Source organism: Bombus huntii, chromosome 10, assembly GCF_024542735.1.
Source record: "Bombus huntii isolate Logan2020A chromosome 10, iyBomHunt1.1, whole genome shotgun sequence".
Taxonomy (NCBI): Eukaryota; Metazoa; Arthropoda; class Insecta; order Hymenoptera; family Apidae; genus Bombus; species Bombus huntii.
Genome location: NC_066247.1, coordinates 5,816,844 through 5,835,910, shown reverse-complemented (window position 1 = coordinate 5,835,910; position 19,067 = coordinate 5,816,844). Strand labels below are relative to the sequence as shown.

General features: G+C 30.5%; 3 protein-coding genes across 11 annotated transcripts; 1 reads left to right on the top strand and 2 right to left on the bottom strand.

Annotated features, from left to right (window-relative positions):
* Positions 1 to 28: 28 nt before the first annotated feature.
* LOC126870036 (cytoplasmic aconitate hydratase-like) lies at positions 29 to 10,921 on the top strand. The gene is made up of 15 exons (XM_050627396.1): positions 29 to 158; positions 895 to 987; positions 1,064 to 1,230; positions 1,304 to 1,449; positions 1,708 to 2,101; positions 2,201 to 2,372; positions 2,452 to 2,669; positions 7,276 to 7,435; positions 7,888 to 8,108; positions 8,191 to 8,347; positions 8,415 to 8,650; positions 9,719 to 9,855; positions 9,945 to 10,092; positions 10,163 to 10,329; positions 10,439 to 10,921. The coding sequence occupies exons 1-15, from the start codon at positions 152 to 154 to the stop codon at positions 10,689 to 10,691; spliced, it is 2,676 nt and encodes an 891-aa protein (XP_050483353.1). The 5' UTR covers positions 29 to 151; the 3' UTR covers positions 10,692 to 10,921.
* On the bottom strand, positions 10,890 to 13,948 carry LOC126870073 (F-box/WD repeat-containing protein 4). The gene is made up of 7 exons (XM_050627516.1): positions 13,705 to 13,948; positions 12,945 to 13,223; positions 12,704 to 12,854; positions 12,385 to 12,548; positions 12,178 to 12,306; positions 11,962 to 12,109; positions 10,890 to 11,855 (listed from the first exon to the last, which is right to left on the bottom strand). Exons 1-7 carry the CDS (start codon positions 13,902 to 13,904, stop codon positions 11,673 to 11,675), a joined length of 1,254 nt encoding a protein of 417 aa, XP_050483473.1. The 5' UTR covers positions 13,905 to 13,948; the 3' UTR covers positions 10,890 to 11,672.
* An 88-nt stretch (positions 13,949 to 14,036) lies between these two features.
* On the bottom strand, positions 14,037 to 19,017 carry LOC126870054 (major facilitator superfamily domain-containing protein 6). Of its 9 annotated transcripts, none has more exons than XM_050627469.1 (11): positions 17,091 to 17,493; positions 16,864 to 17,002; positions 16,452 to 16,567; positions 16,080 to 16,378; positions 15,668 to 15,998; positions 15,403 to 15,593; positions 15,178 to 15,314; positions 14,945 to 15,060; positions 14,624 to 14,869; positions 14,323 to 14,469; positions 14,037 to 14,249 (listed from the first exon to the last, which is right to left on the bottom strand). In XM_050627469.1, the coding sequence occupies exons 3-11, from the start codon at positions 16,507 to 16,509 to the stop codon at positions 14,179 to 14,181; spliced, it is 1,596 nt and encodes a 531-aa protein (XP_050483426.1). In that variant the 5' UTR covers positions 16,510 to 16,567; positions 16,864 to 17,002; positions 17,091 to 17,493; the 3' UTR covers positions 14,037 to 14,178. The 9 variants fall into 9 exon arrangements, with proteins under 9 accessions (XP_050483426.1, XP_050483422.1, XP_050483423.1 ...); XM_050627465.1 differs by having other exon boundaries at positions 16,452 to 16,600; positions 17,079 to 17,492; XM_050627466.1 differs by having other exon boundaries at positions 16,452 to 16,600; positions 16,803 to 17,002; positions 17,091 to 17,492.
* Between the last annotated feature and the right edge of the window lie 50 nt (positions 19,018 to 19,067).

The window sequence follows — 19,067 nt, the reverse complement described above, 5'->3', positions numbered from 1 at the left end:
TAATTATTATCTTTATTATAGAATATTAAAATGTAGGCAAACAAATTTCTCTAAAAAAAAGAATGTTTTTGTAACGTATGTGTTCGTCACCCTGTATAAATAATATCACATCGTAAGCGAATTGGACGACGTGACTGGTACAGTGACAATCATGGCTGGTAAGTGTCAAGATCTGCCTTGTCTATTTTCATTTATTTTTAAAATAGATTTACAATAATTAAAAAAAAATGAAAAACGCATTTACACTATAATTTATTGTTTTAATTTCACCTTTTTATATCCTATTGAAAGAAAATGTTTCGTAATTTATTACAATATGAAATTTGCATAATATTATGTATGTATTGCCCTAATTTACGAAATCACCGGGAAAAACAATCTTTTCAAATTTCATTTTGCTATGTTATTTTTTCATGACAATACATGAGAATCTTAAATTAGTCATTTCGATATATAAAGTCAAATAAATTTATTTTAAGTAGAAAATACAATGTGACATTGATTATAATTTTATGACACCTGTTATATTTGACAACTGCATTGCATGAATATTTTTTATTCTCTTGTTTAAAATGCCTCAACAGTTGAAGAAAGAAAATTAAATGAAAATTTCTGGACAGCTATCATTCGATTTTTGATGAAGTATAATTTCTATAATTAGTAATTAAGTAATATGTAATTAAATTTTAACTAAAGCAATTATATGAATGAAGAATTGAAGATTTGAAAAGAAGTTTGATATTATATGCTACATACTAAATATTTATTTTATAGAGAGTATATGATTGTTTTATAATTTTGTATATATTCTAATTTCAAAATCAATATTTTCTATTTCAGGAAATAAATAATATCTTTATTTAATGCAATTTTAATATGGCAAATTATTTTCAGACGAAAATCCATACAATCATTTAATGAAGTCCATTAAAATTGGACTTAAGGAATATAAGTATTTTGATATTACTAATATTGGAAAAAAATATGGTATGTATCAATGAATTGTTAAACATATCATCTCATATAAAAGAATTACAATTTTTTAAGATGGATGTTTTTACAGACAGATTACCTTTCTCGATTAGAGTACTCTTGGAAAGTGCAATTAGAAATTGTGATAATTTCCAGGTAAAGAAATCTGATGTTGAAAAGATTTCAGATTGGGAACATAATCAGGCTCTTGAAGAAGGAACAGAAGTGGCTTTTAAACCAGCTAGGGTAATATTACAGGTAAATAGTTTTATAAAAGACAACTTTTATGTGTTTATGATTTTGTTAGTGACTTAAGTTCCATTTTAAATAGGACTTTACTGGAGTGCCAGCAGTTGTGGATTTTGCAGCTATGAGAGATGCTGTGAAAAGACTAAGATCTGATCCAAAGAAAATAAATCCTATTTGTCCATCTGATCTTGTTATTGATCATTCAATACAAGTTGACTTTATTAGAAGGTAAATGAATAATTTTGCTACATATTTAATTTGACAAAAAAAGTAAAGTATAAAGTGTGTACTTATCGAATCAAAAAGATAATTTCGTATTTTTGTGTAATATGATTACATAATAATGCCAACTCTAAATCTATTTTTGTTTCTTTTTTTCTTTTAGAATCAATATGAACGATATTACACGAATATTTAAAATAGCGATAATAGCTTTATATTGGGTAATAAAGATAACATAGCTCTGATAACAGTGATTTTTTCCAGCAAAGATGCCTTGAAAAAAAATGAAGATCTCGAATTCGAAAGAAACAAGGAACGATTTATGTTCTTAAAATGGGGTGCCAAAGCGTTTCAAAATATGTTAATCGTACCTCCGGGAAGTGGAATAGTACATCAAGTAAATTTGGAATACCTAGCCAGAGTTGTATTTGATACGAACAATATGTTGTACCCTGATAGTGTAGTTGGGACAGATTCCCATACAACTATGATCAATGGTCTTGGTGTACTTGGATGGGGTGTTGGAGGAATTGAGGCTGAGGCTGTTATGTTAGGCCAGGCGATATCAATGGTAGTACCAAAAGTAGTGGGATATAGATTAGAAGGAGTCTTGAATCAATATGCGACTTCAACAGATCTTGTTCTTACAATTACTAAGGTAGCAGAAAATTTCCTAGTTTTAAAAAAATATTTGTGAATCTAATAATACAAAAGATTTATAATTTATTTATATAATAATTTATTCATATAATTGCAGCACCTTCGTCAGATTGGAGTTGTTGGAAAATTTGTAGAATTCTTTGGTCCAGGCGTTTCTCAATTGAGTATTGCAGATCGCGCAACAATCTCGAACATGTGCCCAGAATATGGTGCAACGGTTGGATTCTTCCCTATTGACCAGCAGAGTTTAGCATACTTAAAGCAAACAGGTATACAAACTATAAGAAGAATATTAAACTTGGCAATAACACCTCTACAATCCAATTCACGTATAAAATTCTTTTATAGGACGAACTGATGAACATATTAATATGATAGAGAAATATCTTAGTAGTGTACGCATGTTGAGGAACTATGACGACCCAAACCAAGATCCGGTCTTCTCAGAGACAGTCACTTTGGATTTAGCAAGTGTTGTATCTAGCGTTAGTGGCCCTAAGAGGCCTCACGATCGAGTGTCTGTCGTAGATATGAAGGCAGACTTCAGGAAGTGCCTTACTAATAAGGTAGGATTTTTAAGTTATCATAATATTCTTACCATAGAATGCTATTGTGCCAATTTATTAACATCCGCTGTGCAGGGCATTTGATTGTGTAGTAACATGCAATAGCGATGATTGGTCAGTACTTGTATGGGACAAACAAAACCCAGTGACGATTAATTATTAGCGTCAAACAGGATCATGTTTATCCCATGCTGTACTTGAAAGCATGTGCATTTTTCTGCGTCTTCCCAAGCGCGTCGTTCTGCGTGCTATTTCGAAGCGTGATATGTGCTTACTAAAGTTTCCCAGTGGAGAAAGGCGAAAGAATCCTAGGTAACTACTGCTGTGATATGAATCTCTTAGGGCGACACATCACAGCAGAGTTCCTTGGGATCCTTTCATCTAAAAGACGATTATCTGTGGCGTGTATATGAGTTCACAAAGCGCGATTTTGAAATATTTGGAGAGAGATCCTGTTACCTTGTATCTTGGTATATAATCATTATGCTTCACTATGTTACATGAAGATATGTCTCGTATATCCCACCTTGCTGGTCTAGCTTTATGGCCTTTCGATTCACCATATAAATAGATCACCAAGGAAAAATAAACGAGACGATTTGGTAGAAATGTTGAAGTTGGACGAACACACTTGTGGATGATGAATCTCGCTATTGAAGACGAGTATTTCGATCTAGTCACGATTTCTTTGCAACGTAGTACTAGATGAATACTTCGTCCCTAATAACGAGAGTATACGTTTCGTAAATACCTCTTAATAACAATTGGAGAACGGAGGCGGACACTGGATGAATCCTACCCGGTGAGGCTTCTTTCTCAACCACACCGGACGAGATTTCATCCGATAGCAGCCTCCATATTGTTCTTCAAGCATGTAGGATGTTTCTTCTGCCGAACTTCTTTAACTGGTACGAATGTTATACTGGGGGATGAATACGAGCAAAGTGACTATACCGATCGTCAATGAATCTTAAGATTAATAACAGATCACTAATAGTTCAAGAACAGTTTATCACAAAGACGAAGCAGTAATGATTTTAACTCCCACGATATGTAGTATGTTTTACGAAAATTAATTTTTGCTCGAAGTTGAAGTTGAAGCCACTAGACTAGTCATCCGCACTTGTTAACTGCACACTAATGACCCTTTACGCTCGTCTGTCTCATTTATATGTTCCCTGGAGGTACCCCCACCCTCTTTCCTTAAGCAATGCCGACCAACCTGGTGAACATTCCATGAACTTCGTATACCTTCCTCAGGTAGACAAAGATTTTTCGATGAGGTCATTGTGCATACAATGTTTCCCTGCAAACAACTACAATGAAATCACGTATTGTTTTCAGGAATAATATAGAAATATTGGCAAAAACAAATCTTATAGTTCTATGGTTATTATTTAGTATAAAATAAATATAATTATAATTACTGAGTTGATTAACTGAATCGTTTGTTGAACAATAAGAAAAAAATGTTTAGTAAATTATTTATAAGTAGATCGTGGATTTTTATGCATTTATATGAAAGTTGAAAGTGAAAAACGTACACGCAATGTAGGCAATATAAAAATCCAAAGTATTGTGCTTGCTATGATACTTGGTAGGTAAAATAATTTTCTACTGAGATTTTATTTTTTTAATTATATTTTTAGAAATATGAATTTGCACAAAAACCCGCAGTCAATTCACAAGATAAATAGTTCTTAATAAATGTTTTCAGCGGATGATTTTAAAAATGACAGTTATAAGGCAGTGTTATCCTTTTTCAAATCGCGCAATATTTACATGAACAACCTTCATTTATTGCTAGTTTGAAAATGAGTTACGTTTATGTACATGATCCAGTCATTGTATACTTTAGATTATTATATGTTAATGGTTGACCATCACGACATAAATATTGGTCAAAAGCAGTAACGATAATCGTGCGAACGTGATGAAGCAACAACAAGCTCGCATGATTTTAAAAACAAGGGACCGATCGATTTCTATTGAAAGATGTTCAACATCGGAATCGCATTACTATGCTATCACAGTAAGGACATTTGCTGAAAACTCATCCACGTGAATCATAGAGAGCTGACTGTTCATCCGTGTCATGAAATTCAACGCCCTTTTGTCGTCGGATTTTTGACTCGGCCATAATGGATGCGGCCCAAGAACTATACCGTTTCTTTCTGAAAGAATCCTAAGAAATTACGAGTATCAATATCAATCGAAAACTTAATCCACGAGTATCGGTATCAAACGATTTTCAAATAAAAAGAAAAGGGAAAATTAAAGAACTAAAATTGAGAAGAGAATAGGATAATTAGAATTTCTCAAAATACGTACTTAGAGATTTTCAAGTTACAAATGAAATTGATACATTTATTTAAAAGCAAAAGTTGATTTATATTTGAAAATATTATGTCTTTTATAGAACCTTGATTGGGTAACATAATATAATTTTTTACAAATTTAATTTTATATATATTATTCTTAAAAACAAAGAAGTCAGATATCAAATTAGAATATCTTTGTCATTGAGAGGCTGTAAAGAATTTACATATGTACGGCTGTTGATAATGTTATAACAATTGCAACCGCAACCGATCTCCGTATATAAAAAATATTTTATACGTACCGATGATCGATCGATCTTGAATTTCGCGGAGAGCACGGGCGACTGTTTTCGATGAGGCTACGAACGACGTGCAACCTCGCTGAAATTGCTGATACAACATCCATTCATTTTGCAAAGCTCACGCATTTTGTTGCATACCACCGTCTTATGTACAGATATTCGCCGTGCCTTATATTGCAAACGATTGGTCTTGTTCTCTCTACTGAAATTATTTCTGTAAAATCTCTTTCTATCATATGCATAGCAATTAAAGAGTTTGTAGCAATAAGAAGACAGTTTTAGTATTTAAATTGTATTTATTGGAAGAGAAGAAGAAGTACAGGTATAGGTATAGGAGCATTTTATATTTAAAAATCCTTTATTTTCAAAAATGCGAAAGTTCGTTATTATGAATGTATAGCATGTTTGAAAGAGTAAAACTATTTTGAGTTAATGTTAGCATGTTTGAAAGAGTGATTTGATTTTGATTAATTTTTTATTGGTGTGATCAAGTTACTTAGTACTGAAGCTGTTTCTTTACTGCAGTCCCTTCAGATAAAAAATAAAATTTCTAATATCTGATGAATTTTATACAAACTTTGCTTACATTTTTTTTCTACAATAACATATATCATATTATAAAAAATTCATATTATTTTTTTTTTTTATTTTATGTATTAAAATTACGATCAATTCTCGCGTTGTGAATTTTCAGTAATACATTATTTTGAAACTCATATTATAGAAAATATTTTCTAGTAGAGATTAGATTTTAGGTTTTGGGTCCTAGGTTTCGTGAACCTATAGGTAATTGTAAATAACTGCTTCGCCCGTATAGAATTTCTGGAAGTAATCCCTAAATGCGAGGGAAAGTTCGGACGATAACGTTGCCGGTAATTGTCTGAAATAATGCGTATTCCATGCTAAAGGGTCTTCAAGAATTTAGACATCGACAATGTGTTTACGATTCCAAAGTTCCAAAAGTAATTACAGTGACCTTAAGAGCCTCGGTAAACGGAGACGTCATTAAGAATATTCGAACAGCTGTGTTTCCGAAGGAAAATGTCACTAATTGTCTTCGGATTACTGTTCTGTGAATTTATGGAATTTTATTATATTGGTGAAACTACCATCAATATAACAATATATAGGGTGTCTTAAAAAAAAATTTTTTTTTTTTTTATTTATTAAAATTACAATCAATTCTCGCGTTGAAAATTTTCAGTAATTTAAAAAAATTGGACAAAAATGTATATATATGTATACATATATAGATATTGTCTAAAGTTTTATTAATTATAATTTAATTTAGGATTCATATCATAATCGTTATTAGAGTGATGTTCGTGCCAAATGTATGAACATTTTATAATGATACTTTATATAAGTAGATTATTTAATTTTTATCTTTATATATTATTATATATTATATATCTGTTCACATTTTTTTTTATTTATTAAAATTACAATCAATTCTCGCGTTGAGAAATCTGTTCATGAACATGTGATTATATAAATTTATTTACTTGCTTCGATGCCCAATCTCTTGAATTTATACTAAAATTCTAGCTCACTATTCATGAAACATCCTATTTATTTCTAAACGTGTAAGATAAATAATTACATACGAATGAAATAAAAATAAAGCTTTATATATTGGACATTGAATGTCGAAACAGTTGGGGACCTGCCGTTTTGCGATATAAGACTGCGCCTTCAGCAAATCATCGGACAATGAATTCTACGTGCAATCATGCTCGTAGGTCATCAAACTTTCGTGTATTGATGTACGAAAGGATTTAGATTGTCATTCCTTGAAACAATCTATGATGCGAAAAAATGATTTTTCATTTTTATATTTTCATATAAACTTCTTTAAACCTATCTACAAAAACTAATTGTTTATGTATGCTATACTTCTATATATTTTTTTATTTTATATCTCAATCTTGTTTTATCGAATAGTAGGAAAGCATATTATTAATAAATTATTTTTATTTTCAGGTAGGATTCAAAGGGTATGGTTTAAGCCCTGAGAAAGTAGATACCGTAAGTATGTTTGAGTATGGAGGGAAAGACTATAAATTAAGGCATGGTTCGGTGGTCATTGCTGCCATTACTAGTTGTACTAATACTAGCAACCCCAGTGTCATGCTTGGAGCAGGTAATTTCTTTTACAAAATATGTTCACCTTGACGTTTATTTATTACCCATTGAAACGTAAAGAACAATTCACGTTCTTAGTCAGCGCTTTCCAACTTGGGAAGCGCGGACTATTGCCAGGGGAGGCCCCAAAATTTTCTAATAAAATATTATTTTTCATATTATAATATCACGTATATGTTATAGCACAACCTTGTTATTATTCTGTTAATTGTAGTTTTCAGTTTTTTTTTGTAATACAGTTTTTATTATTTAATGTCTATATTATGATTGCCTCTATTATCATATCTATTAAAAAAATAAAAGATAGGCGAGCACGGAAAAAGGTTTTATCGAGGAGGCGTAGTAGCATAAAAGTTGGGAACTGCTGTTCTAAGATATATTATCAAAATAATTAAAATTTCATATTTAAAAATTGAATATTTTTAGTAGAATAGAATCTTATAACTTTAGGTCTCCTTGCAAAAAATGCTGTTGAAGCTGGTTTATGCGTTGCGCCTTATATTAAAACATCATTGTCTCCGGGATCTGGAGTCGTTACTTATTATTTGGAGGAAAGTGGAGTGATTCCATATTTAACAAAATTAGGATTTGATGTTGTCGGTTACGGATGCATGACTTGTATCGGCAATAGCGGTCCTCTTCCAGATGTTATTGTTGAAAGTATTGAAAAGGTAATAATATATTAAATGTCCTCAACTCCTGTACGACGTAAATAATTTCTATCTCTTCTAATTATTTGTTTTACTTAAATAGAACGCACTTGTATGTTGTGGTATATTGTCCGGTAATCGAAATTTCGAAGGCAGAATTCATCCGCACACACGAGCAAATTACCTAGCATCACCGCTCTTGGTAATTGCTTATGCCATTGCTGGAACGGTAGATATAGACTTTGAAAAAGAACCACTTGGTAAATGAATGATTTAATTAATTTTATGGTCTTTGAAAAATTTCATAATAATGCTCATAATATTCAGGTCGTCGAGCGGATGGCACTCCCATATACCTACAAGATATTTGGCCTACTAGATCAGAAATTCAAATTGTCGAGCAAAAATTCGTAATTCCGGCAATGTTTACAGAAGTTTATAGTAAAATTAAACAGGGTAGCTCTAGCTGGGCAAACTTGCTAGCTCCAGATTCTACATTATATCCATGGGATGCAAGTTCCACCTACATAAAGAGTCCACCATACTTCGAAAATTTGCAAAAGGTGAATATTATATTATAAAGATCATCCCGTAGTTTAGTGTACAAACTTTGCCAGTATGTTTTATAAATAAAAACAAGCCTACAACAAGTTATGTAGCAAAAAGTTCATAAATTCATCCTTCAGCCCATAGTTACATTGGAAGATTATAACAAAAATATGAAACGTAAACCTATACATACTTATAAATTTTTTTTTATTATTTATTTATTTACATTTTACAATTTGTCCAGTAGGACATTTGGTAAAATATTATAGCTTAGTGAAATAGCAATATAGCATGTGGATGGCTATCCCCAGTGAGATACCATCTTCGAATTTGATTGATTTATTTGTTTAGTGTGATGAGTGTTTGTATGTTAGATTACGTCCTTTGTGAGATTTGTTGGGTGTTTCCTTTTTAATCTTCTTTTTATGTTTGATGCGCTGACCGTTTCCGCTGTCAGCCGGTTCGGGTGCGTTGCTATCCTTTCTCTGTACCTTCTTGCACTTCTGTTAATCTCCTCCTTGACCGTTGGTATTCCCAATACTTATAAATGTGTATATTTCGAAGTATCGTCCGCTTTTATCAGTATAAAGCTATTTTATCAGTATAAATTTATTGTAGACGAACACTATGTGACGTGTTACTCTTTTATTAAAGAACATTTCTTGATGTTTTCTAACGACACTTCTAGAACTTTCGGCACGCAATTCGTAAACGAAATGCACATCTTTATACTCATGATTCGTATAAATATTTGCTACATTCTGAAAATCGTGACTTCCGACTTCGCAAGAACGAAACTGGAACGAATATGTATCTTGTATCAACACAAAAGTACTACAAATATTATGTATATATCCTGCCTTATCCTGTATTAAATTAAAAGAAAGAGGATCAATGTTTATTGCATTTCATATTTTTGTCACATTTTAGTCTTATTTTATCTATAGAACACATTGGCAAAGTTTGTTCACTAAATTACGTACCTATATACAACTTCATAAATCTATTAATTTTTAGAGACACGTTATTTTATATTTGATAAGTAAGTTAGAATTAATTGAGATTATTTTTATTGTAATTAGGAATTAACAAAAACCAAACCAATTACCAAAGCACGCGTTCTTCTGAATCTTGGCGACTCTGTTACAACAGATCATATCAGTCCAGCTGGCAGTATTGCACGCAATTCCCCAGCAGCACGATATCTCGCAGGTCGTGGGTACGTTTAAAGTACAAGTAAAGAAGGATAAGAGTAAAGAAGATAAATAAATCTTTTATTTGATCCATTTGTTACGTTTCCGTTTTTAGATTGACACCAAAAGAATTCAATTCTTACGGTTCACGTAGAGGTAACGATGAAGTAATGGCACGAGGTACGTTCGCTAACATTCGTTTGGTAAACAAATTTCTAACAAAAACTGGACCACGTACAATTTACATTCCTACTAAGGAAGAGGTTTGTAGACATATTAAAATCAAATAAACTAGTCTCTATAATATCTTTGAACATAACTGTATGTTTCTAGATGGATATTTTCGACGCAGCTGAAAAATACGCAAAAGATCAAACACCTTTAATACTTCTTGTCGGCAAAGAATACGGATCTGGATCATCACGAGATTGGGCTGCGAAAGGACCATATCTTCTTGGAATTCGAGCGGTTATAGCTGAGTCATATGAAAGAATACATAGGTAACTGTTTATTACAAAATAAATCAGAGAAAATTTTACATTGTAGAGAACCTTCAAAATGTAAAGGAGAGTACCTTATATACATTTTATTGCCATTGCTATTTTCCAGGTCAAATTTGGTAGGTATGGGTATTATTCCACTACAGTACCTACCTGGGCAAAACGCAGAGACCCTAGGATTGACAGGTTATGAAATGTATGATATAGTAGTCCCTGAGAATTCTCAACCTGGTCAACTAATTACCATTACTACGGATGATGGTAAAAGGTTCGAAGTAATCCTACGATTCGATACCGAAGTAGATTTAACGTATTATAAACACGGTGGCATTCTAAACTATATGATTAGAAAAATGCTTTGATAGGATTATTTCAAGAACAGGTGAGGTATAGATTATCATAAGAAGTTACTTAACACAATACTTAATTTTGGGTTTGGATTTGCAACATCTAATGTCTGAATGTATCCATATCCTTATTTATAACAAGAGAAGTTAATTGTAACAAAAATAGTTTCTGTATTATGAAATATAAAAGGGCGAAGGAACAAACGCATTAAATCAGTTTGAATAAATATATTTAGTTTTACGTATTACAAGTTCTTTTTTCCTAGTGTTATTAAATTGCAGATAGTTTCTTATATACTTCAGGTTGAAAACCAAAAAATGTTCCTGACGAATTTAATAATGAATTGTATAATTATGCGTGCATTAAATCAAATTCTTTACATTTTATAACGATTATTTAAAAGAAAAAGAGTTTTGCAGAAATTAATACCTGTTGATATAATAAAGTGTTAATAATTATTGCAAATGTGATGTGCTTTTTAATTTACAATTAAATTTGTCAATAATTTAAATAGTAAAATATCTTAATCTATATCAGTCGTATAGTGTTTCTTATTTTATATACACTGCCGTGCATAATTATTTGGACCTCTGGTACAAACCAATCAAAATATTGATATTTCTATTATATTTTTGACATTATGATAGAATAATATTTCTCTACTGTTAATTTTTTGTTTCTTGCCATAACTGATGTTTGTTTTAATATTAAACAAATACAATTTTAACCCACTTAAAATTTTTGCTCCTTTATTTATAGTAATTAATATTAACTATTATTTTAATAATTTATTTATTGTTTTTAACTATATATGATTGTTTGAGATAAAATCAGAGGCCAAAATTAAATTAAAAAGCTTTCTTTCAAGAGTATTTTTTTTGCAATAACATTTTTGCAAATAATATGAGTATATATTTGCAACAATCTGAAAGGGTCCAAATATTCCTGCATGTTAGTGTACTTAATATTACACGTTCATTTTACACGATACAGTTTCAGCTAGTAACTGGTTCTGTGTATTCATATCTCAGAATTTCTTTGTAATTGGATTTTTTGTACGAATATCCTGAGAAGTTTAGTTCGACTAAATGTTGATCTGTTGCCCCATATAAATGTGTACTATCAAAGCTGACAGAATAAGTAGGACTGGACATTCTACGAAGATTCATGAAGTAGATCTGTAAAAAGTAAAAACATGTTATAAATATAATTTAATGTTATTGTATACGATATATAAACTGCATATTATATCGAATATCGTATAAGAATAACGACAGTACTGACCTGTACATAATTTCTTTGTCTTTGATCCCAGAGAACAGCCTTACAGTTAAATTTAGTTCCAGTAATCATACTGTACTGATAGTCTGATGATATACAGTATAAAGTTGCATCTGTTGGTTCTCGCCACGAATATACACATGTTCCAGTCCTAGAATAATTATTTTTCAGTAAAAATAATGATGCTATTATTTTAGGATAAGAAATATTTATATTTACCTCAAGTCCCATTTCCGAATATAAGTATCATATCCACAGGTAAGTAAAGTTTGTGGGCTATCCCAAACCATATCTAATGTCCCTGCATGTACTTTTTTATTTGTCTTTAACGTATCAAATTTGGTATAACTGAAATTATTATGAAACATAAATTTTATATAGGCGTTCTCGGAGCTTCAATTTGCGTTTATTTAAATAATAGCTTACTGTCCAAGATTAAATATATGAAGATGAGGTATATCACAACTACCAGCAGTACCTACGGCAACCTTTTCATTCATTGGATCAATTGAAAGAGAGCATACCCACTGTGCAATATTTATCGTTGCTAAAGGTACATTTGAGATCCCTTGTCCAAGAGGTGTCCAAATCTAGATATTATTATAATATTATTCGAATGTTAACTCTTTCCAGTCGAAGTCTGGGTATTGCCAGGCATTGAAGTATTGGCGAGATCAATGCCCTCAGAAATTACGACCAGAAAGGATTAATTATATACTTTTTGAAGTAATATTTAAAATTATACCTTCACTGTACCATCACCGGCACCTGATATAATAGCTGAAAATGTTTCATCCAATGCATTTAGACTTCTAGAATGTGCTTGTTCTATACTAAAGTAAAAATCTATGTTTCGGTTAATTTGTGGCTTTGTCCAAAATCGCATACTTCCATCTCTGTAAAAAATGGCACGTATATAAAATAATATTTTATAAGATGTCAGCTTTGCTATTATCTTGATTAATACGAAGCCTATGGCTAAATACCTATGGCCTGTAATAATATAATCATTCCTGACAATAAATTTGGAAATAGTACTCGTAATATTATCATGAATAAAAAATCGGTTATTATGTGGATATGGTTCAGTACGTCTAAAACCATACAATTGATTTCCACCACTCCACCATAAAATATCTTTGGTTAATTGAATATGCGGTATAACTTTTGCATTTTGAGAGAAGAAAGCTTTCTTCTCGTATTTGCCACATTGCCAATTGTTTGAAACATGCCATTTTGCACGTAAACTTAGTAATGAAATGCACCTGTTAAATTGAGATATTGAAACTTTAATAAAATTCTGTTTAATACATAACTTTACTAATATGTCATATTATACTACAATTATAACTTAAATTTATAATTAATAGTAATATAATTAGTAGTAATATGATTAATAACAGTGTAATTTATTTCTAAAAAATGTAAGTGATCCTTCAATTTATTTGTTATGTTAATTATCAATATGTAATACATAATATAATGTATAATATATATGACATAAATATAAAATATACAATTAACTGTTAGTACTATGGAACAATTGGGAACCACCTGAAGCTTTTTAGATTTCGTACATATGTATGTTAAGGTAAAAGCTTCTTGTCTTTTGAATCAACACATATTATGAACTTTGCAACACACAGAATTGTGCAAATAAAATCACCTCACGGACGATAACTAAAAACAGCGACAAAAATAATATGTTATATACAGAAAAAAATATTTAACCGTAACCTATCATACCTTTCGCGAAACTTATTTGAAGTTTGATTCGTCACAATCGGCAGCTTACTCTTCTTGATCCAAAGTGTGTCTTCCTGTATAATATCATGGAATCGTTTACAAACTTCGCTAAGTCGTACCAAATCAAATGCATGACAATAATCGAAAATTAAAATCAAAACGTCAGATGGTAAAGTATCTAAACGCCACGCATCTGTCATCTTTATCAAACCAATCACGTGGCAACCGCGGGTACAACAGCTGTTAAACTTTACCGTCACCTGAACTATATAAACATCTTTTTTTCTTTTCAAATTCTTAAACGGAAATACACGTGATAAGAATTAGACCAATAAGAAAAATATGTCAAATTTTATTTATAAATTATCAATTGGTAATAAACAAATCGGTTAGTAAAACGATAATTATATTATTAACAACAATATTCATTTGCAGTAAAATATTCAAATATTTTTGATTTAAATTTTTGTGTAGTCAGCTTTCTGCAACTGTACATTTCTTTTGAGCTTCCTCTGGTGTTTTCCACTCTACATTGTTCTTTGTATCTATAATAAAAGATTGATTTAACCACAGCAGCATACAAAAAATTAAATGTCTAATGACTATTAGTTTTACTACCTGGTATTATGTCTTTTAAATATAATACGTATAAAATGAGGTATATGAATGCTGTTATAGCGGCAATTGATGAAAATATCCGTAACGTTGTTACACCTCCAAATAATTTGTATAAGATTCCGCCTATCAAGCTACCAATTGCAAAACCTGGAGCAATAAATAATAATATAGTAAAACTATTAAGTATACTTGAGTAATATCTTTGAGTAATTTTGCGTAAACATCGATTAGAATAATACAAATGCATATTATGTGTATTATATTTAAACAACGGTACATCCATATCATAAACTTTCATTACCAAAACCGTCATCCATGCCAGCTACGATTCCTTGAACAGTAGCTGATGTTCCGGGCGGTGCAACTTTACTTGCATAAGCGACTATTGTCGCGTAACAAAGTGCATAAGTAGGTCCTTGCATAAACAGTTCTATTGGTATTACCCACCACGGATTCAATGCCAAAGAAATCAGTCCAAGTCGTAAAGCATAGCATACGAAACACAATGTAAAGCTATATCCGAATCCTAGTTTCTTTAGGATCTTACCTATTAAGGAGAAACCGATTAAAAAATAAAAAATAATACAAAAAATAAGATTACTTAAATAAATAAGTAATATACCAGACAACAAAAAAAAAATGACTTCGCCGCCCAAAGTTTCTGCTGCAACGATTAAACCTTCTATTAATTTAATCTCTCTCACGCAATTAGTTGCCATAGCGAGGTCTTCTAAATACCTATTTGAAACGTATTATTTGCGAATTTCATTTTGCTCTTGTAATTTATGTATCACATTTTTAAAAATTTATACTGAAATATTAAAAATTCAATATTTTATCGAAATAAGACTTTACCAAAATAAGAAATAAATCATAAAGCTATCGAGAATGCCGGCAATCGTTGCAAAACAGAGAAATATAATTATAGGTTTCAACCTCAAAAGTTTCATAATGTCTTTCAGTATATCTGCCGATCCTGTCATTACTGGCAGCTGCAAAAAGTAGTTTTAATAAGTAGTGTAATTAAATATATTAAAAACAAATATTTCTTATTTTTGAGATTTTATGATAGGTACTCACGTCTAATTTTTTACAACAGAATAGATCAATGAGTGTGAATATGAAAACAAGTAAGAACGCAGGTGTGTATATTTTAATAATTTCTCCTTTAGACCAATAATCTACTGTGTAGCCAGCCAAAAAGGCAGAAATTCCAAAACCTATAGTTCCCCAAACACGTTGTCTACCATACCCCATTTGACCATCTTCACCTAGAAAAATAAATATAATATTTGCTGCTATCACTAATAAACTGAAATGAAAAGAGAAGGAAATTACGTCATACCTAATATATCAAAACAAATTGCATCACTCATGCAATTACATACATTGAAACCAATATTACCAAGAGACATTAATAAAACAAAACCCCAAAAAGTAACAGATGTATATAGGCAATAACTATCATACAAGTTATCACAAATAACATTGCAGTTGCTATGTTTAGAACAATATAAGGTACTATTCTTATCAATTAAGCACGTTGAATTTGAGGAAAAGCTTATTTCTTCATTAAGTGCTTGGAATTGTATTGATACAGAGAAATTTTTATCTATACAGGTCCAATGGCATATAGCATTCTTTACTCCAGTACATAAATATGGCTTAGAAATATCCTGAAATAGAAAATAAAAACTGATAATTTATAAAAGTTGGGAGTGTTCAAATTATATTATTACAAATCAATAATAAAGTACCTCTAGTTTACAATATGGTAACAAATCACAAGATACATTACTAAAACTATAGTCTGAAAAAACTGGACCTGGAAGTACTGGTAAGAAGTACATACAAATAAAGCAACCACTTGTTACTGCTAATAATGCGATAAAAATTGTTTTTCTCCAGGTATAAAAATAATCCACGAGGAAACCAAAAGTTGGTTTAGCAATTAAGAACAAGATTGGTAGAATAGCTGTTATACTGCCCATAATTAATGCTGAAATACCAAGTTGTTTACCATAAACTGGTAAAAATGGAAGAATTGGTCCCATAGCTGCAATCAGAAATAATATAAAAGAATTACACAATAAAGAAAGATGTATTTCAACTTAATTAATTGGACTTACCTGCCATAAAGAAGAAATAATGTGCCTTGATAGGCAACTGTCTGTAATTCAGCTTCATTTTTTGTGACGTTACAGTAACCAATACATCAGAAAAATATTGTCTTAAATATTTCAGTCTGGGGAACAATACTTAAATTCAGCATTGTTTTCTGAAATCAAAATATATTAATATACATAACTAATTAGAAACATTCCAGACACATATATAAATGAAAACAATAAATACATAGAACGAATATAAAGTAAGATAACAGAGGAAACACTGGTACAAAAAGATAACTTATCACATATATCTATAGATATAATTTAGAAGTAACATTGTAAATATTCAATAAAAATTATGTTGCCTACTTTATAACAAACATTAAAAAATAGCATTCTAATCTGTGAAAGTTCACTGTATCGAACTAACCGCGTTCAGTGAATTTGCCCCTACATGTGATTCCTCTATATTTGTACTTTATATAAATAACGACGCAATAAACACCCTCTGCATTATCGGATGATATACTTTATCTGCATCTTCAATAATATTAATACGACTTATTTTTCTACAATAAAAAGGATTATTGTTCGTAAGAGAATAAATTAAATATATCATATTACACTGAATAATATTAATAATACAATGCATAGAACCTAGAGTTGTTTCTCCTGATTATTTGTTCTCCTTCCATATCGTCAATATCACAGAAGGAAAGTACTGAACGTACTGACATGAAGTACGGAGGCTGTATACTGATGTTTTGGCAGCGAATCACATGGACTTAACATACCTCCTTCACATACAGCTATACTAGCGCTACTAACTACTGATTGTGTCAAGTGTGAAGCTTCGAGTTCGAAGTTCGAGATACTTTTATCTTCGATATGGACACACATATATATGCACATATGTATAGATGTGAACGTCTCAAGGTCATCCATATGACAGATGCACACATATGTATGCATAAGATACACTTTATGATAACTCATATTTGATCATATGACAGAATCTTCGTATTTACAGAGAAGATTTTATCTATCCTAACACATGTTATGAAAAAGACTATTTAAGAAATTATATTGAAAAGTGAGTTTTTCATAACCAGTACTGTTAGATTATTATATGAATATTAATTTAATCTTTACGGTTACAAAAGAATTGATTAATTACGTTTTATAAAAAATCACTACGTCGTAAAAAAATGATACGAGTAATTGAAATATTCCACAAATATTAATCAGTCATTTTTAGTACTTATATATAGTCTTCTATCAATGTTGATTAGTTATCTTGGTCGAACAAGGCTTATCATCAAACATGCGTGTATATGTCATTTGTAATTTTTATGCAGTGGATACTATAACTTTAAATCGAGTAAAAATTTTTTGCGCAAAGTTGTATTGGATGTTTGATTATTTGAATACCTTAACAATTTTTTTAATTTATTCAAATATTCTCTAATAGAGTAATAAATATATATAATAAATATATAATAATAAATAATAATAATAATAAAAATTTCTTGTGATAGTTAAAAAAGATGGAATATTTAATATTTAAATCTTCGCGAATTTATTCTTTTGCAATTTTAGAGGACTTTGTTGGAAAATATTGTATGATGATGACGATGTATATGCTTTAAGAGAAATGATACTGCGTAACAATAATAATAATTTGCTAGCAATCTTCGTTCCTACACTTACTAACAAAATAATTCAGTAGCAATTGTAGCATGACTTAAACTTCTAAGTGAGGAGCATGCATAGAGAAATCACAGTTACAAGAAAAGTTTAAAATTTCGGATCTTGTGTTATTTTTCAATTAATTAAATTCGTGGAAGATATGTGTAGCTATTCTTTTCGAATTATATGTTTAATAGTATAACTATAGAATGATTAAATACACGAAACAATATAATTGCTAAAATAATTAAATTATGATGATTGATAGAGAACATGGTGAATAATTCATGTTCTATGAATACGTTATTGTTTTTGCAAATAGCATAGCTTGTATTTATGACATTCTTTAATCCTAATCAATAAAATGATACTGATAATACTGATAATAATGTAAATATTGATGAAGTGCTGTGTATATTATACGATTAATCGAATTTTTGTTTTAATTAAAATGACATGAGTGATGAAACTTGAACAGAAAGAGTAAAGTTAAAGGTATCAAATAAAAACCTACTATGATTATTAAGAAGTTAACAACAGCTACACTAAGATTGTTTCAAATCTGATTGAAATTAACTGATTCTGAACTGATTGGAATTAACCCACGATTAATTCAATTCTCTGGATTTTCCGTTTATATAACGACAACAAGACTCATTGAGAAAATACGCGGAAAATATAACAGAGGCACACATGCAGCCACTGTGTAGGAGGATGTAAATTATCATCAGTAAGAAACATCAGTCCTGTTCTTCTCCTTTCACATGTGCATCAAATCCAGTAATAACTCTTAATCAATTATAATTCACAGTTTTTACAATTTACTAAATAGTATGCGTCACATAAAAATTCACTTGTGCAAAATGTTGGTTAAATTCGTTTCGGATTGTTCATGAACATTAACGTCATCTACTGTACCAACATGTTATATTACGCATGAGCCCC